Source organism: Triticum urartu, chromosome 3A, assembly GCF_056163025.1.
Source record: "Triticum urartu cultivar PI428250 chromosome 3A, HENAU_Tu73, whole genome shotgun sequence".
In the NCBI taxonomy this organism is placed as follows: domain Eukaryota; kingdom Viridiplantae; phylum Streptophyta; class Magnoliopsida; order Poales; family Poaceae; genus Triticum; species Triticum urartu.
In genome coordinates, this window is record NC_141875.1 from 9,920,702 (window position 1) to 9,945,795 (window position 25,094).

General features: G+C 44.6%; 1 protein-coding gene and 1 long non-coding RNA gene across 4 annotated transcripts; one reads left to right on the forward strand and one right to left on the reverse strand.

The window, feature by feature from the left end:
* Window positions 1–1,112: 1,112 nt before the first annotated feature.
* LOC147977738 (uncharacterized) lies at window positions 1,113–4,628 on the reverse strand. Its single transcript, XR_015617935.1, has 3 exons — window positions 4,232–4,628; window positions 2,660–2,734; window positions 1,113–1,359 (listed from the first exon to the last, which is right to left on the reverse strand). It is a non-coding gene; the product is annotated as an uncharacterized LOC147977738 (long non-coding RNA).
* A 4,773-nt stretch (window positions 4,629–9,401) lies between these two features.
* On the forward strand, window positions 9,402–16,766 carry LOC125542330 (cysteine-rich receptor-like protein kinase 2). 3 transcript variants are annotated; one of them, XR_007297858.2, is made up of 8 exons: window positions 9,404–10,361; window positions 11,379–11,504; window positions 13,102–13,229; window positions 13,389–13,602; window positions 14,063–14,294; window positions 14,366–14,516; window positions 14,601–14,729; window positions 16,349–16,555. XR_007297858.2 is itself a non-coding variant. In XM_048705316.2 (7 exons), the coding sequence occupies exons 1-7, from the start codon at window positions 9,602–9,604 to the stop codon at window positions 16,658–16,660; spliced, it is 2,007 nt and encodes a 668-aa protein (XP_048561273.2). In that variant the 5' UTR covers window positions 9,402–9,601; the 3' UTR covers window positions 16,661–16,766. The 3 variants fall into 3 exon arrangements, 2 of the variants coding, with proteins under 2 accessions (XP_048561273.2, XP_048561274.2); XM_048705316.2 differs by lacking the exon at window positions 14,601–14,729 and having other exon boundaries at window positions 9,402–10,361; window positions 14,366–14,600; window positions 16,349–16,766; XM_048705317.2 differs by lacking the exon at window positions 14,601–14,729 and having other exon boundaries at window positions 9,410–10,361; window positions 16,349–16,766.
* The last annotated feature ends 8,328 nt before the right edge of the window (window positions 16,767–25,094 follow it).

Below are 25,094 nucleotides of genomic sequence, written 5' to 3' on the forward strand. Positions count from 1 at the left end.
AAGGGGATCAGATTATAGAAACAACTGACTAACTCAAAGCTCAAATGCAAAAGAATTATGATTTCTGATCAAGGGATCAAAAGCAAACGCTCTGATTAAGGATGGGTAAGTTGCGTAGACTTAAGGGTACAATCGGTGGCAATCCGATTGGTCGAGAACAAGCTCATCTTCAAAAATGACGTCTGAGCCAGAAAGATAATTTAAAAGGATCAACTAATGATTGCGTGCATTCGCACTCATGTTGAATCAAAGGGATCAAAATGATGGTGCCTAAGGATACTAACGAATATTTTCAGACATATGGAAAGCATCCATCATGCAAGTAGACAAGTATTGCAGAGCAATAAGCTACTAAGGATTTTTGGAGGATCGAATAGTATTTCGATGACCATTGTGAAACACATAAACAACTGGGGGATGAGCGGATACTCGATAAGTGCGAGAATTATCCGTAGGGGTATTCCGGTGACAAAGAACAACAAGGCAGTAAGTACAAAGTATTCTCGAAACAATAGAGAGAATTTCCAAGGTATCTTGTAATAACAAGATCAACTGGGAATGAAGTTATGGACGACAAGTGTATGTAGCTTTCCATAGGGATTATCGGTGGTATGGAATTGCAACGACGAAGGGCACAAGGGTCTCGGGAAAGCATCAGAGAAGTGTCTTCATAATCTTCTGGTGCAACAGGCGATCATCTGGCCTGAAGGGGCTCTCCGGGAGGAAGTATTTTCGAGAACCTAAAGTTAGATTTTAGTAAACTCATTAAACCCGAATAGAAGAGAGTTTAGAATCCCAGAGTAAAGACAAGGAGTAAAAGATCCTAATACCACCCAATGGTGACGTGGGCCCATAAGCCACACGGCCATGTTAGTAAAAGTTTTTCAATGACTAGACTCGACTTCGGCCAAGGAGTTGGGAAGAGGGATTCCTACAGGCACTCGGCTCTGATACCAACTTGTGACGCCCCCGATTTAATCGTACACTAATCATACACGCAAACGTGTACGATCAAGATCAGGGACTCATGGGAAGATATCACAACACAACTCTACAAATAAAATAAGTCATACAAGCATCATATTACAAGCCAGGGGCCTCGAGGGCTCGAATACAAGAGCTCAATCATAGACGAGTCAGCGGAAGCAACAATATCTGAGTACATACATAAGTTAAACAAGTTTGCCTTAAGAAGGCTAGCACAAACTGGGATACAGATCGAAAGAGGCGCAGGCCTCCTGCCTGGGATCCTCCTAAACTACTCCTGGTCGCCGTCAGCGGGCTGCACGTAGTAGTAGGCACCTCCCGAGTAGTAGTAGTCGTCGTCGACGGTGGCGTCTGGCTCCCGGGCTCCAAGGTCTGGTCGCAGCAATTGGGTATAGAAAATGGGAGGAAAAGAGGGAGAAAGCAACCGTGAGTACTCATCCAAAGTACTCGCAAGCAAGGAGCTACACTACATATGTATGCATTGGTATCAACTGGAATAAGGCATATGTGGACTGAACTGCAGAAAGCCGGGATAAGGGGGGATAACTAGTTCTTTCAAAGACTACGCTTCTGGCAGCCTCCGTCTTGCAGCATGTAGAAGAGAGTAGACTGAAGTCCTCCAAGTATCATCACATAGCATAATCCTAACCAATGATCCTCCCCTCGTCGCCCTGTGAGAGAGCGATCACCGGTTGTATCTGGCACTTGGAAGGGTGTGTTTTATTAAGTATCTGGTTCTAGTTGTCATAAGGTCAAGGTACAACTCCAATTCGTCCTGTTACCGAAGATCATGGCTATTCGAATAGGTTAACTTCCCTGCAGGGGTGCACCACATAACCCAACACGCCCGATCCCATTTGGCCGGACAGACTTTCCTGGGTCATGCCCGACCTCGGAAGATCAACACGTCGCAGCCCTACCTAGGCACAACAGAGAGGTCAGCACGCCGGTCTAAATCCTATGGAGCAGGGGTCTGGGACCATCGCCCATTGCACACCTGCACGTTGCGTACGCGGCCGGAAGCAGAACTAGCCCCCTTAATACAAGAGCAGGCTTACGGTCCAATCCGGCGCGCGCCACTCAGTTGCTGACGTCACGAAGGCTTCGGCTGATACCACGACGTCGAGTGCCCATAACTGCCCCCGCGTAGATGGTTAGTGCGTATAGGCCAGTAGCCAGACTCAGATCAAATACCAAGATCTCGTTAAACGTGTTAAGTATCCGCGAACACCGACCAGGGCTAGGCCCACCTCTCTCCTAGGTGGTCTCAACCTGCCCTGTCGCTCCGCCTCAAAGTAACAGTCGGGGGCCGTCGGGAACTCAGGCCCATCACTACCTGGATGGAGCCACCTGCCCCTTCAGCCCCCATCTCCGAACAGTATCATAAGTAATGTAACAGTATAAGTATATATCATATGCCCGTGATCACCTCCCGAAGTGATCACGGCCCAGTAGTATAGCATGGCAGACGGACAAGAGTGTAGGGCCACTGATGGAACACTAGCATCCTATACTAAGCATTTAGGATTGCAGGTAAAGGTAACAACAGTAGTAGCAAGGACAGGCTATGCATCAGGATAGGATAACGAAAAGAAGTAACATGCTACACTACTCTAATGCAAGCAATAGAGAGAAGAATAGGCGATATCTGGTGATCAAAGGGAGGGCTTGCCTGGTTGCTCTGGCAAGAGAGAGTGGTCGTCAACACCGTAGTCGAACTGGGTAGCAGCGGCGTCGGTCTCGGTGTCTAGCGAGAGAAGAGGGGGGAAGAAACAGTAAATATAAAGCAAACATAGCATCAAAAACAATAACATGGCAATAAGCCGTGCCGGGTGTGACCTAACGTAAGGCTACACGATAAAGGTGAAGGGGGAAAATTCAACCGGGAATGAATTCCCGGTTCCGGACCTGTATCAAACAGATGACCGGAGGGGGAATGTTCCATGTTCAGATAGTTAGAAGCGTCTGACAGGTAAACGGACCGCATATTTGGATGCGTATCATCGTTCTGAGCAACTTTCATATATAAATTATTTTCATCCGAGTTACGGGTTAACTTATATGAATTTCTAAAGTTTTAGAAATTTTCAGGATTTAGTGAAATTTGTCTAAGTCTGAGAATCCCTCGGTTTTGAACATCATTTAGCTGTTTTCCAAAGGCTATAGCTAGTGTTCTACTCATCCATAGGAGTAGTGCCTTATATCAAACTTGATCAATTTTCTGTGATCTACATGACAATATCAAGTGCAGCTATGTTAGAATCTATTTGCTTGATCAAATCTTTGTCGGAAAAGTGCTACTGCAACATTTCTGTTTCTGCTTTTCTGTTAACAAAACATAGCAATTTGTGATTTTCATAGGAATTAATCCACACATCGAAAGGATTTGGTCCAGTGGGATAAAATGGAGTTTGTCAAGTATACCATCTACTCATATTTTTCTTAACCTTGTTAACAGTTGTTTAACCGCAGTTTAGAGGCTCTCAAGAGGGTTATTCATTGTAGATTTAGAAAAGCTAGCAAGCACTAGCTACAGTACTAGCAGCAGTACATGCAGAGCAACGATGGGCAGCGGTGCGGGCGCGGCCAAGCGCGGGAGGGCGCGTGCGGGCGGGCGACCGGCGCGGGGCACGCAAGGGCAGCGGCCGGAGGCGAGGCCGGACGAGACCCGAACGCGGCGTCGCGAGCGGCTGCAGGGCCTGACGACGACAGCAGGAAAGCAGCAGCTGCATCAGCACAGCAACAGGCAGGGGAGGCGGCGCTCGGCAAGTGGCTAGACATGCACGGGGCGAGCAGGGAAGGCCCTGAGCGCTCGCGCGCGGCAGAGGCCGGCGGCGCGGGGCGGGAGCGACGAGCGCCGTGCGGCACGGCGCAACGGCAGCAGGGGCGCAGTGCGAGGGCACGCGTGCGATGGAGCCCGTTCGAACACGCAGGAGGCGCCGCGTCGGATGGTGGCCGCGGCAGTCGCCGGGGAGTAGCGTGGCGACGACGACGATGATGATATCAGCGATGGCTGATGCTCGTGGTGCTTTGGATCGAGCACAAAGAGCATATGGGGAGGAGTCGGTGAGTGCGTAGGGTGCCTGCGAGCTCCAGGAGCTCGACCGTGTGCACGGACGCGAGCTTCGCGGGCAATGGCCGCGGCGGCAACAAGGTCAGTGGCGACGAGCTCGGGCATCAATGGCCACGACGGATATAGACATGGAAACGGAGGGGGGCAGAGGGGATATGACTGCACGCTCACCGTGGAGCTCATGAAAGGCTCGTTGAGAGGTTTAGGAGCGCAGGGCGACGGGATCGACGACGGCAAGCGGCGATGACCTAAGATGAAGGCGGTGTCGATCTCGTCGAGGCGGTGGCTCCGAGCTTCAAGCGCGTCCACGTAGTCGATGTAGGCGACGCAGACGGTGCCCCTGGCGCAGTCTCCGGCAGCGTGGAGAGCAGTGGCTATGGCAGCGCCAGCGACGCGTCCATGGCGGAGCTCGGGAAGGAGGGGACAGGGGATCTGGGTGAGGGGCTAGGCGAAGGGAGAGAGAGGGAAGTGGTGTGTGGTGGAGTGGAGCAGGGGGAAGAGCTCGAGGGGGCGCGGGGAGGCCTTATCCTCCCTGACGGCGCTGGCGAGGTGGTCGGGGGCGACCCCTCCCTGTAGCTACGCGGTCGGTGGAACAGGGGAGGTGGGCGCACTGGCAGGTGGGCCTGTTGTGGCCAGCCCAGGCGGTTAGGGGCCGCACGGCCCAGTTGGCTTGGGGTTTTCCTTTTTAACCTTTTATTTCTTTTTGTGTTCTATTTTATTTATTATATGGCATTAAACCACTTTGTAAAAAGTTGGTTCACCACCATAATTGATTATGAATTATTTGCCACAAGATGATCATTTTAGTTTTCATGTTTGAGAAGTTTAGCATTTCACTTATTATTTGAATTTGAATTTGAAGCGGATTTGGATCAACGGGAGATTAGTAACAGTAATAGTGGTGACATGGCATCATTAGCAAAGGATCACTGTAGTTTAATTACCCGGGCGTCACAGGCTGGGCACGCCCCACCATCGGCGACGGCCGTCGGAGTTGAGCCTTTCGGAGGGCACGACGCCGTTGGTGGCCTCGAGCTGCTCGGCATGGCGGCGACGTAAATACTGCTCCCACAGCGGGCTGTCGGGGACGTACCTCGGCCCTTCCCTCGCCGCCTGCGGTAGAGAGGCGCGGATACGGGCGATCTCCGCACGACGCGTCGCCCCGGTGGGCGGTGGTGGCACCGGGACCCCGCCGGCGCTGATCCTTCAAGCTCCGGGCACCCCATGTTCGGCGGGGTGGGTACTCGGCCTCATAGAGAAGCCGAGTTTCGTCCTCGTGAAGGTGGCGGCGGCCGAAGCCGTTCGCCGCCGCGCCGTCGCCTGAAAAGCGCTCGGCCATTGGGTGAACTGGAGACGGCGAGAAGAGAGGGAGGAATGGGGACGTTGGCGGTGGAGAGTCTGTGCGTCACCGGTAGGGGTCGGCTTATATAGGTGGCGCTCTCGTGGCCACCGTGTGTACGCGTGGCGGGCGAGGGACGCGTATCGTCCCGTCTTCACTGCGCCGCCCGTGTGGCACCAATGGAGGAGGCTGACCGGCGCGGCAACGCGCGGCAGCTTTGGCATTGATTCCGCCACGGGAACCGAGGCGATGAGGACGACGAAGCGACGAGAAGAGCCGAGTCGCTGCCAAGGAGAGCTCGCCGATTTTCGCGTCAAAAACGATTCGGCCGGCACCCCAAGCGCCCCCAGCGCGCCGGGTTCGGCCTGAGACCGCTGGTGCCAATTTCGGCTCGAGCTGGCGAAAAAAAAGGCCTTTGAAAATGCGACTGAGCCGATTTTTCGAGCCGACAACCGAAAAATCGCTTGGGGGCCTTGTTGGGGCACGGCTGAAGATGCTCTAATCCAGTTGATGGTAAACAGAAGTGGCCGGAGCGTAGAGTTTGAGTGGAAGAAGCCATGGGCACAGATGTGGACAATTGACAGACCATTCCATTCTACACGGGCGACTCTACTCCTCTCCCACTACATTACAATTTACAATGTCTCTTTCACTTTCAGTTGCCGTATGCTAGCCGTCAATGTGTGCACTTGGACTATCCGCGTCTCAGAAAGCAGCCACCACGAGTGCGATGGGAAGGAAACTTCATTACACACCGTTCAATTAACACATTTTTCAATAAGACCTAGATCTATTATCAAAATTCATCAGAAATACAATGTAGACATTTCAAAAATTACACCAAGGTCCCTAGACGATCAAACGATCATTGTGGTCGCCAAAACAAGTTGTCCACATGCTGCTGCCATCACTCCCCTACAAGAGTTCATTTTTTTTGCTGGTGTAACCATTGTATTACTCAATAACATCGTCATTACAATTTGCGAGAGCTAGCTCTACAGAATCTGACGGGCTAGATCCAACCCAAGTCGTTGTTCTGTCCTCCAATCTAACAAACTTAGCTAAGCTATCTCTAACCTTATGCTGAGTATGGTTAACATGAGTAATACAAATTTTACGAAGATACATAAGGTGTAGATTTCCTTAAAGAGGGAGGAATAAACCGATCTATCAGTTCACGCCACTGGATCAGCTTGGCTGCAATTGTAGAGTCCATCTGACGACCACTAGAAGGACAATTATAGAGTTGGCTTGACATTGCAATTAACGCTTATTAATCACAGGAATTGCAGTCGATTGTGAATACTTCCACGCCGACCGACCGCTAAGTTTGTTTGACTTTCCGGTGCTACAGAGGGTTCATCATGGGGCATAATTTGTGACTTTGCTATTTCTAAGTCACTGCTAAGAATCATCCGATCCAGTCCTCTTAAACTATAAAAGTGGTAAGACGATCATGATGAGATGATTATTAGTATTAGCCAAGAGATAACTGCTTTTGTCCATATGTCAGTTCTTTTATGTCAGTCTATTAATGTTTGGCTGTGTACATCCTATGCAGAGGTCGGGTGTTGCTATCATGCTTTATATCCGCTTGATAGTATATTTTATGTTAATAAAAATGATTTTTATCAAAAAAAAAACTGCTTCTAAATCAGCTGAGCCACAGCCACTCACTACAAACTGTTATCTGTGCCTGATTCAATTCCCCCAACAACCACTCAATATTTTTATTCGTGAGAATGAGAATCCAGTAAAAAAAGTTCCAATGGATTATACATCTTATTCCCCAACATAAGCAATCCAACAGTCACATAATCTTTTTCATAATGGAAAATTTACGAGATGAGGTGAAGGTTTAAGGTAAAATTACATGACGGGAGGGACCCACAATTAAACAAGATGATACCATGTGCATTGCTGCAGGGATTCCTTGCAATAATTCTAATAAAATTTGGTTATACGCACATGATTATTTTTTTGCATGGTAATATGTGTCTCATTCATATCATAAAGATCAAAGTACAAGTCACATAATGACCGACATGACAAAACTGAAAAGATAGCAGAACATCTTTGAGTTTGATACCAACGCCCGTCACCTGCCTCCGGCACCACCACAGCAGCCACCGAAGAAAAGAATGACAGATCACCTCCCTACCCGAGCTCGACGTTGCTCCATCGCTGATATGCAGCTTTGCGGACCTCCAAGGTGGCTCACCAAAAGTAAAGCCATTGCCGTTGAACGAAACAGACCGGGGCAACACCCTGGACACGCCATCGAACTCCAGATCTAGCACCCCACCACGACTAAGACACCGAAGGAGGAAACCATACCTGCCATCCACAAACCACGAACTCAGCACACGCTCCATCTTCCAGATGCCATCCACAGACATGATCATTTGGATTTATAAATATATGAACCAAAACTAAAATACATAAATACGATTAATATAATTAGGGATTGAGATGTCTACGCAGTTTCTAGCTTCTTGGCGGAAGGAAACACCCTTTCACCTTAGGGCGCTAATAGGTGCCGACGCACCGGCTCAAAATTTCAGCCGGTCTATCCCTAACTACTCGATTTAGTACAATGAGATCACGTACACACCGCACGATCTCTTTCTTCCTCCCCTGGCGTACTTTTCTCTCAGGAAACCTCCAATCACGCCTTCGCAGATGAGCGACACGGCCTGCCTCGAAGGACCGCTCCGACGCATCTCGGCCCCCCTCGCCACCGGTCGCTACCCCACGCCGCCCCTCGCCACCATTGTCTTATGCATTTCTCGCTGGCTACGCGCATCCGGCAGCGTGCGCTCGTGGATGTAGCTCCCATGGCGACAATCGTAGCTCCGGTGCAACGCAATAGCTCCGGTGGTGTCGCTACCAGTCGCGGCACCCCGACGACAACCTCGCGGAATTGTTCGCCAGTCGCAGCAAAAAAGGCAACACACCTCGGCACTGCAACTCATGAAGAGAATTTTGTTCCAGCAAAAACAATTGCTGGTTCCAGCAAAATGGATCGCCGCTTGTAGCAAATTGCTCGTCGAGCTCCATTGCACCGAGGGAGAAGGCCGGTTCCAGCAATTTTTTTGCTGGTTCCAGCAAATTGGATGGCCGGTTGTAGCATATTGCTCGCCGAGCTCCGTTGCAACCTGGGGAAGAAGGCTGCTTCCAGCAATTTTTTTTGCTGGTTCCAGCATCATGGGATTGAGCTCGCTTGCCGCATGCCCATGGTAGCACTTCTTATCCGGCGGTTGTAGCTTCTCTGCGGCCGGTTGCAGCACGCCATGCCAGTTCACGCCGTAGGTGGTCGTCGATTTCCAGCTCGCCGGGACGCCGTTGAAGCATCCCAGGACGCCAGTCGCAGCCCTTCCCCGCTGGTTCCAGCGCCCGGCGCTAGCGATTGGAGCATCTTGGACTGCTGCCTTGGGCTTGCCTAAGGAGCGCAGTGGAGGGGAAAAGGATCGGCACCGTCCGAGATGGGGAGGTGGACAGAGAGCCTCCCGACCAGCAGCGCCGCCACGCCACCGCGTCGGAGTGGGACGGGTAGGCGGGACTAGCCGCACCGGCCCGTTGCCCCCGTCGCCCGTCATGGTCTCCTCCTCGGTTCGCCACTCGCAGAGTGCATGGGTGTGGGCATGCGTTTTGACTTTCAGTTTGAGATTTTTCCGCCCCTGGCTGAGATGGCCGAATTTCGGCCATTTACAAAAACTTCGGCCAAAATTTGACCCAAGTTTACCAAATTTGATCAATTTCGGCCAAAGATAGATTTCGCCTCGATGGAGCAGGCAGTAGCTTTGGATTTGCTTGATCTAGTTGGAGCGGTGGCTAATGAATGGATGCAGTGCCACCGTGAAAAATGGATAAGGCTGCAGCTGCTTCAGCGGTTCGTGGGGCCTGCCAACCCACGCGTCCCACAACGCGAGAGACCGTGTCGCGCATTGCTACCGTACGATGACACTGGATTCAATGGACCACGCGCTACCGGCGCAACACTCGAGCCGGCGCGCCGGACTCAAACGTTTCCCTTGGCCTTAAGTCTCGCATTTTTGTTCCATGACTCCAACTAATTTACACTGCACACCTCCTAGTACTTGGCAATTCAATCAACCCAAATCCACCCTCTGCCCGACCCTCTCGTCCAAAACCCAGCGTCCACGGCGATTTCTCCTCTCCTCTCTCCTCTGCTCTCGCCGATGCACCGCATGGCTCACTTCCCGCTGTTGCCGGCTCTAGCGCTGGCGGTCACCTGCGCGTTGGTTCCGTTCACCGTCGCTGACCCGCAGGCTACGCAGCTCAACCTTGGGTGCAGCCAGTACAACGCCACGCCCACGGCCGCCTTCCTCGCGGCCCTAAACTCCACCTTCGCTGAGCTCCGCGCCAACCTCTCCGCCGGCAGCGGCTTCGCCACCGCAGCGGAGCCTCGCGCCGCCGCGCCGGCGTTCGCGTTGGCGCAGTGCCGCCCATACGTCACCGGGAGGGACTGCGTCGCCTGCTTCGACGCCGCCGCGGCGCGCATCCACGCCGCCTGCGGGGCTGCTAACGGCGGGCGCGCCATCCTCGACGGCTGCATCATACGGTACGAGAGCGTGGCGTTCTTCGACCAGTCCACCCTCCCTGGCAACACGCAGCGCTGCAACGGCTCCGCCGTGCCCGGCACCGCTTTCGACGGCGCGGTGCAGGCGCTGATCAACGACCTCGCGGCAGCCGTGCCTCGCTTCCCGCGGCTAGCTGCGGCGGCCGCGGGCACCGGCGTGTACGCGATGGCGCAGTGTGTGGAGACGGTCGGGCAGGACGGCTGCGCGCAGTGCCTCCAGGTAGCTGCGAGCAACATTGACCGGTGCCCGCCCAATTCCGACGGCCGGGCAGTGGACGCCGGGTGCTTCATGAGGTACTCTGATAAGCCCTTCTTCCCGGCTAATGCGACGGCAGACCTGACGCCCTACTTGCGCTCTGGTGAGTTCCTCTTGTGCGTACGACATCTTTGCTGTGATTTTTGTCCTACGACATCGGACAAGGATGGTACCACCACCTCAAGTAGTGCCGTATTTCAGGATTGCTTTTTCTCAAACGATCCCCAAACCATGGAATCTGCATAGAAGATCATCAAACATGAAGAATTGTCCTGCAACTACATCAATGATTGATGTGAGTACTGGTCAAGGGGGCTACAGTTGGGGAGATAATAATTCCGTGAACTAGATGATACATCTCACGTTGCTGCAGGAACCGAGTGCAATATATTTCAATTAGAATTGATCATGTGGAATATAATATTTAGATTATTGACACGTGAACCAAAATTGTAAAATATTTATTAAATGCAATTAGAATAATAGAATGAAAAATAGTTTTTCATGCATGGTTGCATGTGGTGGTAGGTCTTTTCCCATTCATGTTTGCAAGTTAAGGTGGATCTTATCCATTCATAATTGTACGGTCATGTGGCATGTTTGCATTTTGCGATAGATAAGATACCGGCATGAACTTTTTAGGTATATATAGGATGGGGTTCTTCATGTTTCCCATGTGGCATCTACGTGGCCAATTGTCAAAGTCAGGCCAATTCAACAAAGGACCAAGCGAGTAGTCATAGTCAACAAGTCAAATGAAAAGGAGGAATACAAAGACAAATTCAAAAGGAAGGCCCTAGTCAACCATGGGCTAGTGGACCATATTTACCTCTCTTACTTGTCTTGCATCATCTAATGGCCAATTCAACTTTAGTACTCTGGATCGTATTTTTTAACATTTGGAAACCGGTGTTTGGGGTGAGTTTGAACTTTAGCGTTCTCTATTTTGTCACAATGCTAAGACATGTTTAATTGCTCGAGGGAACATGTTTGGTTGAACTTTGATGTCAATTGGATTGTTATATTATGTTCTACAAAAACCACATAGTCAATGAATTTTTTATGTTTCTGACTCAAATTTCATCTCCGAATCAGAGCTCACAATTCATTCTTTCTACAGGAAAATCAAGAGGGAAGGGGGCCATTGTAGGAGCAATTTTGGGAGGTCTGGCCTTCCTGTTGCTTCTAGGGTTATTAGCTTTGTTTTGGACCTGGCGGTCTATGAAGCTAAAGAAGCCTCGAAGAGGTAAATGTCACGAAGTACATCACTTTCGAGAAGTTAATGCTCTTCGGTTCATGTCAACTTATTCAATGCGATCTTACAAACATGGTCCAAGTTGATGTCAGTAACTAGGCAAAACAAATCTTCTTAATTAATGAAACTTGTAAATTTTTTGCCTCGAGTTCAGAAAAAGTTGCTTCCATTTAGTCAACTTGAGGGTCATGATGTGATTTCGTAAGTTCCATTTAATGAGATTCCTCAAGAGAACATCCGCAATGCCATGTCACTAGTTTCGTGTATTCCCATGATGATAATGGCATACAGTTCTATCATTTCACAACTCAACATAGGCTCCTAATTCATCCATTGGATAGGACACCCAAATTATGTAATAAGAGAGCGAGATGTTGACTTGTTTTCACATAACTAACTACATTATCACATTGTGGATTTTAACTTTATTACTAATGATCATCAATCATTTATTGATGCCAACTTGAATGACACAATATCCATTGTTACCGGGTCACTTATAATTTTTTCACAATAGTCAGATTGCCTTTGGTCATTAAGTTAAGTATGCAAACAATCCCTATTGGCAACTCATAATTTTATAGAAGGTCTCTGAAAACAAAGTGAATTTCGGAAGTTGCCATTATATATTTTGGCACCGAATTTAGCAGAGCCAAAGTAGATATGTTTTCATGAGTCATTGCTGTCATACAATTTCCACCTTGAAGAAACATAATGTCAAGAGAAGCGAAATGGCTCCACCAAGCATGCACTCCCATAGAACAATTTTTTTTGAAAAAATATGTTTTCAAATGTAAAAGAAACATGTAAATGCTTGAAACTTCCATGAAAAGTAACCATTTTGCCACACTGGGTGTTCAAATTTAGACATATAAAAAGGGAATTGATATCGTACATGTGTGTGTGTGGGTGTTTGTGGTCTGTGTGTGTGAGCATGAGCGATTGAATTTAGGTTTCACACACTTAAGCACTAGAATTTTTCTCAAATTTTTGACATATTTTCATCATGTTATAAAATGAGCACTTATCGGAATCATGCAAAAGAAAATAATTAATTCATGCTAGAAATCTTTGATCATATTTCTGAAAGTTACAAGCATAGAAAACAAATAGAGTACATATGTCGGAATTTTTCAAAATTTGAAAATCAGTTATTTTCATCCAGGGGCATGCATGCGCCTCTGGCCACACCTTCGAATTATCCCATAATTTGTAGTTATGTTGTGGAGCCTTGATTCTTATCACATTTATTTTTTTATTCTCCTTTTCTTTGAATATTTTGAGTGATGCTCCTTTTGTACTCACCGTGTATTTATTTTTTGGTTATTTATGTAGTGCTATGTAAATGATATCGAGTGTTGATAGTTAGCGAAAGGTTGTGCCTGTTTTTACAAGGGCATACTATACTAAATGTATTAGCATTTGGCATAGAACCATTTGCATTTGTTTTGTATTTGCAAGTGTAACCAGTTCCATTTTTAGCTTCCCTATTTTGCATATTAAATTGTTTTAGAAATTTAGCTGGAAAATAAAATAAATTAATTTCTATTTGAATGTGTGTTTCCTCACCTGACTGTATCTTATTTAGGTGATATACTTGGAGCAACGGAACTGCAAGGTCCAACAAATTTTAACTATCACGATCTTAAGGCTGCAACCAATAATTTTAGTGAGAAAAGTAAAATTGGAGAAGGAGGTTTTGGAGATGTCTTTAAGGTATGGTGGTCTTCAAATATTTAATGCACTATGAAGATTTGCAGACAAAAGGACAGAAAAATATAATAAGAACATCATGATACCAAGTTGCTTTTTCGTTGTACTTTACTAGATTATTGCAGAAGTGATTTATTTATTTATTTTGTCCATTTATAACAGGGCTTACTGAAAAATGGGAAAATTGTTGCAGTAAAAAGGTTGTCAGTAATGCAAACTAGCAGGGCCAAAGAAGATTTTGAAAGCGAGGTAAAGCTTATTAGCAATGTTCAGCATCGAAATCTTGTCCGGCTTCTTGGTTGTTCTCGCAAGGGTTCTGAATGCCTCCTTGTTTATGAATATATGGCGAATAGTAGCCTTGACAAGTTTCTCTACGGTATGCTCTATGGATCCTTGCTCCTTCATCTACTTTACTTGTTTGGCCACTCATGGGCCACATGGGCGGACCTCAGCGCACCCTAATATTTCCGAAACACTCTTTATATCATGTCAAAAAAAGTTAGGAAAAACCCAACATGAGCCAAAATTCATATGACAATCAGTTATTGGTCCACCCCTGTGCCAAAATTGTGGCTCCGCCGGGTTGGACATGTGAGAAAATATCTTATATGGACTGCTCTTATTATTCCCATTTGATTGCTCTTGAAGGTCTCATTAATTTAAAATGAAACATACACTCACACCTCTATTGTGCGACGGATATTAGTCCCATGGTAGTTTTGTTTATGCAAAGGCAATTACATCCTTAATCTTCCAAACTGAGCTGATTAGCTTATGACAGTGCTGACCGACATCTCTAAGTGATAATCTCACATTCACACATTCTTGCATAATAGGTGAGAGACGTGGAACACTTAACTGGAAGCAGCGATTCAATATCATCGTTGGCATGGCTCGTGGCCTTGCATATCTTCATCAAGAGTTTCATGTGTGTATCATACACCGTGACATTAAATCTAGCAATGTTCTTCTTGATGATGACTTCCAACCTAAGATTGCTGATTTTGGTTTGGCAAGGCTCCTACCTGATGATCATAGTCATCTCAGCACTAGATTTGCAGGAACATTGTAAGTTTGAACATGTAAATAATACATTGGTCACACTGTTTCTTTTCTAATTATATTTTACTATTGAACAGGGGTTACACTGCTCCTGAGTATGCAATCCATGGCCAGCTATCGGAGAAGGTTGACACATACAGCTTTGGTATAGTCATTTTGGAAATAATAAGTGGTCGGAAAATCAATGATACAAGGATTGAGGCTGAAACACAATACCTACTTGAATCGGTATCCATCTTCCTTCTGAAAATCCTCTCTTGGTTCCATATATTGTCCCATATGGCTCCAATGCTTTACATAACCACTTCACAGGTCTTTGATTCATCCTTATGAGTATATTTCTTTATACTTGCACTTCCTAATTTGGTGATGTGAATGCCTTGGATGGTTTTCACTATATGATTGGAGATTTAACAAGTAGTTGACAAAAATCTTTGCTAAGTAAGCATCTACCAGTGTTTATGTTGCTCTAGTTAAAGTTATTTTCAAGAGTTAGTTTTTAAGGACATTCTTTTAATAGTATTTTTTTGTTAAATGACGCTTTATTGACTCATAATATCGCACCAAGTGTTACAAGCACAGCAAGCTTATATCCGGCCTCTACATAACTATGATGCCCAAACACACGCGCGCACACGCACACGGTTATATGATGGCAAACATGAAAAGTCTATTAAGACCAAAGGGGCTGCCTAAGGAGAGGTTTGCATGGGGCCACTCCGGAGACTGTGCTTCCATCCATGTTGAGTAATAAGAAAAATCCTTCGTTAGTCACTCCAGTCACTACACACCATCAAATATGGAGGTTGGTGCTCATCTCGTTGATGTGTAACATAGAAAGCCAATGAATACACCGGTAGATGACCAGCAAAGGAGAGGAGTCTTACCATTAAACGCATTACAATTCTACATAGTCGGACTATCATTCCCACCTTTATGCATCGCATAGTGGGAGTAACGTAGATGACACCTAAGCAAAAAAGATGATGTGGCAACTAATTAATGAGGAGAGAGAGAAATAGAGTAACATAGCTAGTTACTCATATTATGAGTAACATCACACATACCAAGACAAGATGAGTTTACAACCTAATAAATGAAGTGTTGCATGACACCACACATATGTTACTCTCCACTATAGAGGTAGTAACATAGACTAGTAACATATGCATGTTATTACTGAAAGTTACTCCCCACTATGGCTAGTCTAAGCATGTGATCTATGCCATCTAATGTTGGTAACACTATATGTGGAGGATAGATGTTAGAGATAGTTTGGAGGACTAATGATGTAGCGCACACGAACTTGCATTGGAAGAAGAGGTATTTTATGGCTTAACTTCATGACTGCAACAACACAACTTACTACCAGGCCAGTTCCGGTGAATGTGGTTGTCCTGTATCAGGATCACACCCTAATGCAGGCACCAGAAAAATATTTTAATTTTAGTGGTACCTTCAACTTCTGGATCCTTTTGTTGTTTACAACTGGCGAGTTTGAGTGAACGAATACGTGGTATATTGAGTCAACCAGGAATCTACCATTCTGATGGAGATTCCAACGTTAAACCCCATGGCCTTGCAATAAATGGACCAACCCCAACACCGCACACCATGTTGCGAGGCACTAACCGACTAGATCTTGTTTAAAAGACACATTAGCCACATACATACTCAATACTTTTGCGAGTGTATTATTTTTTGGGGAAAGGTGGCGTTGTCCAACCACTTGTTCTAGAAAAATGAAATTTTGGTCTGTCTCTAATAATAGCAAAAGATATGAAGCAAAAGAAGTGCTCTTTCACAGTCATCAAACCATCCCAAAAAAATGTGAGTCCCCAGATTTCTAATTGGTCAGAGACAGGGCCATCGAGCCAATATACTTATTGCACACCAGTCTTTCCCAAGCACCTTTCCTTAGTAAGAAGCTTAAATAGGCATGACTTTAATAATTAATGAAGATGTGATCATTTGGTATCTACTGTATTGAGGTCTCTTTCTGTGTGCACACTTCATGCTATCTTAAGACATGCATTTGATTACACCCATTGACTATACAGGCATGGAAGCTATATGAAAATGAGGACGTGATTAAGTTGGTGGATGGATCGTTAGATCACGAAGAATATATGCCAGAAGAGGTAATAAGAATAATAGAGATAGCGCTTCTCTGCACTCAATCCGTTGTTGCTTCAAGGCCAACTATGTCAGAGGTAGTTGTGTTGTTGTTATCAAGAAATTCTCCAGAGATACTACCCACAAGGCCCACTTTTATTGATTCAATAAGTAGAGTGCGAGGAGAAACATCCACGTCCAGTTCATCCACTGCATCCAAGGCCACCGCCTCTATTTCACACTTATCAGCCAGGTAAAAGGCGCTGTATTGTATATGAACGCATCTTTCCCTGTATGATAGTGAAAGATTTATATATACAATTATGTATCTGTATTTTATATATATAAATGAGTGGATGCCTATTTGTCAGGATATAAGAAAGCGGTGTGAAGTATTTGAAATTCCCCTCTTACTCATGCAACGACTCAAATAGTCTGAGCATGTTACAAGGATGTGCTTCTTGCATGACATTGCTTATCCGAGTCCATTCTTTGTGTCCCCTGTTGTATATGATTTTTTCTGCATTTTACCAATCGAGTATTTACCTTGTGTTAAAGCATTCTAACTATGTTTTGTGAATTTGAATTCCAAGTTGAGTTGCAGTTCTTTTCTCCTTTTTGCGGGCGAGTTGTGTGTTGCAGTTTCTATTGTGATTAGTGAAACAACTCTATAATCCCTAGTAGTGCTAGCACTAGGCATAAACAAACATAGTCCATACTAGATAGATAGAGAAATCAAGAACAGGCTTACCGTGAAAGAGAGAATACGAGTACTCGAATTCCATGTAGAAGTGGTTGTGTTGGTGCAGGGAGGCAATGTAGTTGCACTACACTACATTGAAAAGGATTCAAGAATGTGCTAGCTTTGATTTATAGGGAAGCTATGGTGATTCGGCACACTGCGCCCGTACGAAGAATCCTATTCCACGTGTAATAACAGAGCAGGATGGCCAGCGTACAGCGGTCTCTGTCTGCCAGTTCTAATTTTGTGTTTGCATTTTGTTTTGGCTATTTTTTCAGATGGTTTTAGTTGGTTTACTATGGTTATTTTGGTTTTCGTTTTATTCACATTTTCTCTTTCTAATGGTTTATTTTGTTCTTTTTATTTCCTATAATTTTTCTTCCGTGGTTTTCCTGATTTTTCATTTGTTCTCCCCTTTTTTATTTTATAATTCACAAAAATAATCAAGAACATTGCTTAAGTATTTCCAACTTTTTCTCTTAAATATTTTTTTTTGAAATGTTTTAACACTGGCGACTTGTTTTTAGAATTCATAAATAAGTAAACTTTGTGAGTATTCAAAGAAAATCATGAATATTTTTAAAATTTTCTTAATCTTTTTCGTTTGTAAAATATTTTTTGTAAAAAATTATAACCGGTTCCTAGTCGCATCTAGTTTAAATTTTTATTCAAATAACCGACTCAAATCAGGGCAAGGGGCTAGACCCAAGCAGGTGTTGCCGTGGTAACTATTGCACCACTGGTTCAAAGAAAGTTCGGCCTAAATTAAAAAAAGAACTCATCCCAACCAAACCAATAGTGGGCTGGACTACTCAGCGAGAGAGCGTGTGTGTTACCTTGATTATTCCGCGCGTAGTGCGTGGAATAGAAGGACTTTGGCCCATACATAGGCCCCACCTTATATAGGTGACGGGGGTTAAGGTTTTACATAGGGTAGATTTAATCTTGCACCACTATGATGACTTGCACGCCAAGATAATCTCTTTTTTTAGGTGGAGCCAAGATAATCTCTTGATGCTTATCCAAACTCAGGGGCTCCCTTTTGTGGTTGGACCATGTAAAGCTTCATAGGCCCAGGAGCGGACCTGCTGTTGGGCTCCTCACTGAGAGGCCACTTCCGGTGTATTACATCGTAAAAAGAGCCTCAATAAGTAGGAATACAATGCAAGTTCGTAACACTTACTAATAATTTTTATACCACGTGGGAATTGTTGGGGAACGTAGTACAATGCAAGTTCGTAACACTTACTAATAATTTTTATACCACGTGGGAATTGTTGGGGAACGTAGTAATTTCAAAAAAATTCCTATGCACACGCAAGATCATGGTGATGCATAGCAACGAGAGGGGAGAGTGTTGTCCACGTACCCTCGTAGACCGAAAGCGGAAGCGTTATGACAACGCGGTTGATGTAGTCATACGTCTTCACGATCCGACCGATCCAAGTACCGAATGTACGGCACCTCCGAGTTCTGCACACGTTCAACCCGATGACGTCCCTCGAACTCCGATCCAGCAGAGTGTCGCGGGAGAGTTTTGTCAGCACAACGGCGTGGTGACGATGATGATGTTCTACCGACGTAGGGCTTTGCCTAAGCACCGCTACAGTATTATCGAGGTGGACTATGGTGGAGGGGGGCACCGCACATGGCTAAGAGACGATCAACTTGATCAACTTGTGTCTCTAGGGTGCCCCCCTGCTCCCGTATATAAAGGAGCAAGGGAGGAGAGGCGGCCGACCAAGGAGGGTGCGCCAAGGGGGGAGTCCTACTCCGGGAGTAGGACTTCTCCTTTCCTTGTTGGAGTAGGAGAAGGGAAGGGAGAAGGAGAAGAAAGGAAGGGGGCGCCCCCCCCTCCCTAGTCCAATTCGGACTAGCCCATGGGGAGGGGTGCGGCCACCCTTTGGGGCCTTTTTCTCCTTTTCCCGTATGGCCCATTAAGGCCCAATACGAATTCCCGTAACTCTCCGGTACTCTGAAAAATACCCGAATCACTCGGAACCTTTCCGATGTCCGAATATAGTCGTCCAATATATCAATCTTTACGTCTTGACCATTTCGAGACTCCTCGTCATGTCCCTGATCTCATCCGGGACTCTGAACTCCTTCGGTACATAAAAACTCATAAACTCATAATATAACTGTCATCAAAACTTTAAGTGTGCGGACCCTACGGGTTCGAGAACTATGTAGACATGACCGAGACACGTCTCCGGTCAATAACCAATAGCGGAACCTGGATGCTCATATTGGCTCCCACATATTCTATGAAGATCTTTATCGGTCAGGCCGCATAACAACATACGTTGTTCCCTTTGTCATCGGTATGTTACTTGCCCGAGATTCGATTGTTGGTATCTCAATACCTAGTTCAATCTCGTTACCGGCAAGTCTCTTTACTTGTTCCGTAATACATCATTCCTCAACTAACTCATTAGTTGCAATGTTTGCAAGGCTTAAGTGATGTGCATTACCGAGTGGGCCCAGAGATACCTCTCCGACAATCGGAGTGACAAATCCTAATCTCGAAATACGCCAACCCAACAAGTACCTTCGGAGACACCTATAGAGCACCTTCATAATCACCCAGTTACGTTGTGACGTTTGGTAGCACATAAAGTGTTCCTCCGGTAAACGGGAGTTGCATAATCTCATAGTCATAGGAACATGTATAAGTCATGAAGAAAGCAATATCAACATACTAAACGATCGTGTGCTAAGCTAACAAAATGGGTCAAGTCAATCACAGCATTCTCCTAATGATGTGATCCCGTTAATCAAATGACAACTCATGTCTATGGCTAGGAAACATAACCATCTTTGATCAACGAGCTAGTCAAGTAGAGGCATACTAGTGACACTCTGTTTGTCTATGTATTCACACATGTATCATGTTTCCGGTTAATACAATTCTAGCATGAATAATAAACATTTATCATGAAATAAGGAAATAAATAATAACTTTATTATTGCCTCTAGGGCATATTTCCTTCAGTCTCCCACTTGCACTAGAGTCAATAATCTAGTTCACATCACCACGTGATTTAACACCAATAGTTCACATCACCATGTGATTAACGCCCATAGTTCACATCGTTATGTGATCAACACCCAAAGGGTTTACTAAAGTCAATAATCTAGTTCACATCGCTATGTGATTAACACCCAAAGAGTACTAAGGTGTGATCATGTTTTTCTTGTGAGAGAAGTTTAGTCAACGGGTCTGCCACATTCAGATCCGTATGTATTTTGCAAATTTCTAAGTCAACAATGCTCTATATGGAGCTACTCTAGCTAATTGCTTCCACTTTCAATATGTATCCAGATTGAGACTTATAGTCATCTGGATCAGTGTCAAAACTTGCATCGACGTAACCCTTTACGATGAACCTTTTTGTCACCTCCATAATCGAGAAACATATCCTTATTCCATTAAGGATAATTTTGACTGTTGTCCAGTGATCTACTCCTAAATCACTATTGTACTCCCCTGCCAAAATCAGTATAGGGTATACAATAGATCTGGTACACAGCATGGCATACTTTATAGAACCTATGGCCAAGGCATAGGAAATGACTTTCATTCTCTTTCTATCTTCTGTCGTGGTCGGGCTTTGAGTCTTACTCAATTTCACACCTTGTAACACAGACAAGAACTCTTTCTTTGACTGTTCCATTTTGAACTACTTTAATATCTTGTCAAGGTATATACTCATTGAAAAAACTTATCAAGCGTCTTGATTTATCTCTATAGATCTTGATGCTTAATATGTAAGCAGCTTCTCTGAGGTCTTTCTTTGAAAAACTCCTTTCAAACACTCATTTATGCTTTGCAGAATAATTCTATATTATTTCCGATCAACAATATGTCATACACATATACTTATCAGAAATGTTGTAGTGCTCCCACTCACTTTCTTGTAAATACAGGCTTCACCACAAGTCTGTATAAAACTATATCCTTTGATCAACTTATCAAAGCGTATATTCCAACTCCGAGATACTTGCACCAGTCCATAGATGGATTGCTGGAGCTTGCATATTTTGTTAACACCTTTAGGATTGACAAAACCTTCTGGTTGCATCATATACAACTCTTCTTTAATAAATCCATTAAGGAATCCAGTTTTGTTTATCCATTTGCCAGATTTCATAAAATGCGGCAATTGCTAACATGATTCGGACAGACTTAAGCATATATACGAGTGAGAAACTCTCATCGTAGTCAACACCTTTAAACTTTGTCAAAAACCTTTTTCAACAAGTCTAGCTTTGTAGATAGTAACATTACTATCATCGTCCGTCTTCCTCTTGAAGATCCATTTATTTTCTGTGGCTTCCCGATCATCGGGCAAGTCAACCAAAGTCCATACTTTGTTCTCATACATGGATCCTATCTCATATTTCATGGCCTCAAACCATTTCGCGGAATCTGGGCTCATCATCGCTTCCTCATAGTTCGCAAGTTCGTCATGGTCTAGTAACATGACTTTCAGAACAGGATTACCGTACCACTCTGGTGCGGATCTCACTCTGGTTTACCTACGAGATTTGGTAGTAACTTGATCTGAAGTTACATGATCATCATCATTAGCTTTCTCACTAATTGGTGTAGTAGTCACAGGAACAGATTTCTGTGATGAACAACTTTCCAATAAGGGAGAAGGTACAATTACCTTATCAAGTTCTACTTTCCTCCCACTCACTTCTTTCGAGAGAAACTCCTTCTCTAGAAAGTATCCATTCTCAGCAACGAATGTCTTGCCTTCGGATCTGTGATAGAAGGTGTACCCAACTGTCTCCTTCGGGTATCCTATGAAGACACATTTCTCCGATTTGGGTTTGAGCTTATCATGATGAAACTTTTCCTTATAAGCATCGCAACCCCAAACTTTAAGAAACGACAACTTTGGTTTCTTGCCAAACCACAGTTCATATTGTGTCGTCTCAACGGACTTAGATCGTGCCCCTTTTTAACGTGAATGCAGCTGTCTCTAATGCATGACCCCAAAACGATAGTGGTAAATCGGTAAGAAACATCATAGATTGTACTATATCCAATAAAGTACGGTTATGACGTTCGGACATACCATTATGCTGTGGTGTTCCAGGTGGCACGAATTTGTGAAACTATTCCACATTGTTTTAATTGAAGACCAAACTCGTAAGTCAAATATTTGTCTCCGTGATCAGATCGTAGAAACCTTATTTTCTTGTCACGATGATTTTCCACTTCACTCTGAAATTCTTTGAACTTTTCAAATGTTTCAGACTTATGTTTCATCAAGTAGATATACCCATATCTGCTCAAATCATCTGTGAAGGTCAGAAAATAACGATACCCGCCGCGAGCTTCAACACTCATCGGATCACATACATCAGTATGTATTATTTCCAATAAGTCAGTTGCTCGCTCCATTGTTCCGGAGAATGGAGTCTTTAGTCATCTTGCCCATAAGCCATGGTTCGCAAGCATCAAGTGATTCATAATCAAGTGATTTCAAAATCCCATCATCATGGAGTTTCTTCATGCGCTTTACACCAATATGACCTAAACGGCAATGCCACAAATAAGTTGCACTATCATTATTAACTTTGCATTTTTTGGCTTCAACATTATGAATATGTGTATCACTACGATCGAGATCCAACAAACCATTTTATTGGGTGTATGACCATAGAAGGTTTTATTCATGTAAATAGAACAACAATTATTCTCTAATTTAAATGAATAACCGTATTGCAACAAACATGATCAAATCATATTCATGCTCAACGCAAACACCAAATAACACTTATTTAGTTTCAACACTAATCCTGAAAGTATAGTGAGTGTGCGATGATGATCATATCAATCTTGGAACTACTTCCAACACACATCGTCACCTCGCCTTTTACTAGTTTTTGTTTATTCTGTAACTCCCGTTTTGAGTTACTACTTTTAGCAACTGAATCAGTATCAAATGCCGAGGGGTTGCTATAAACACTAGTAAAATACACATCAATAACATGTATATCCAATATATCTTTGTTCACTTTGCCATCCTTCTTATCCGCCAAATACTTGGGGCAGTTCCACTTCCAGTGACCAGTCCCTTTGCAGTAGAAGCACTTAGTCTCAGGCTTAGGACCAGACTTGGGCTTCTTCACTTGAGCAGCAACTTGCTTGCCGTTCTTCTTGAAGTTCCCCTTCTTTCGTTTGCCTTTTTCTTGAAACTAGTGGTCTCTTCAACCATCAACACTTGATGTTTTTCTTGATTTCTACCTTCGTCGATTTCAGCATCACGAAGAGCTTGGGAATTGTTTCTGTTATCCCTTGCATATTATAGTTCATCATGAAGTTCTACTAACTTGGTGATGGTGACTAGAGAATTCTATCAATCACTATTTTATCTAGAAGATTAACTCCCACTTGATTCAAGCCATTGTAGTACCCAGACAATCTGAGAACATGCTCACTGCTTGTGCTACTCTCCTCCATCTTTTAGCTATAGAACTTGTTGGAGACTTCATATCTCTCAACTCGGGTATTTGCTTAAAATATTAACTTCAACTCCTAGAACATCTCATATGGTTCATGATGTTCAAAACATCTTTGAAGTCTCGATTCTAAGCCGTTAAGCATGGTGCACTAAACTATCAAGTAGTCATCATATTGAGCTAGCCAAACGTTCATAACGTCTGCATCTGCTCCTGCAATAGGTCTGTCACCTAGTGGTGCATCAAGGACATAATTCTTCTGTGCAGCAATGAGGATAAACCTCAGATCACGTATCCAATCCGCGTCATTGCTAATAACATCTTTCAACTTAGTTTTCTCTAGGAACATATCAAAAATAAAACAGGGGAGCTAAACGCGAGCAATTGATCTACAACAAGGATATGCTAATACTACCAGGACTAAGTTCATGATAAATTTAAGTTCAATTAATCACATTACTTAAGAACTCCCACTTAGATAGACATCCCTCTAATCATCTAAGTGATCACGTGATTCAAATTAACTAAACCATAACTGATCATCATGTGAAATGGAGTAGTTTTCAATGGTGAACATCACTATGTTGATCATATCTACTATATGATTCACGCTCGACCTTTCGGTCTCAGTGTTTCGAGGCCATATCTGCATATGCTAGGCTCGTCAAGTTTAACCTGAGTATTCTGCGTGTGCAAAACTGGCTTGCACCCGTTGTAGATGGACGTAGATCTTATCACACCCGATCATCACATGGTGTCTGGGCACGACAAACTTTGGCAACGGTGCATACTCAGGGAGAACACTTTTAGCTTGAAATTTAGTGAGAGATCATCTTATAATGCTACCGTCAATCAAAGCAAGATAATATGCATAAAAGATAAACATCACATGTAATCAATATAAGTGATATGATATGGCCATCATCATCTTGTGCTTGTGATCTCCATCTCCGAAGCACCTCCATGATCACCATCGTCACCGGCGCGACACCTTGATCTCCATCGTAGCATCGTTGTCGTCTCGCAATCTTATGCTTCTACGACTATCGCTACCGCTTAGTGATAAAGTAAAGCATTACAGGGCGATTGCATTGCATACAATAAAGCGACAACCATATGGCTCCAGCCAGTTGCCGATAACTCGGTTACAAAACATGATCATCTCATACAATAAAATTTAGCATCATGTCTTGACCATATCACATCACAACATGCCCTGCAAAAACAAGTTAGACGTCCTCTACTTTGTTGTTGCAAGTTTTACGTGGCTGCCACGGGCTTAGCAAGAACCGTTCTTACCTACGCATCAAAAACCACAACGATAGTTTGTCAAGTTGGTGCTGTTTTAACCTTCGCAAGGACCGGACGTAACCACACTCGGTTCAACTAAAGTTGGAGAAACAGACACCCGCCAGCCACCTGTGTGCAAAGCACGTCGGTAGAACCAGTCTCGCGTAAGCGTACGCGTA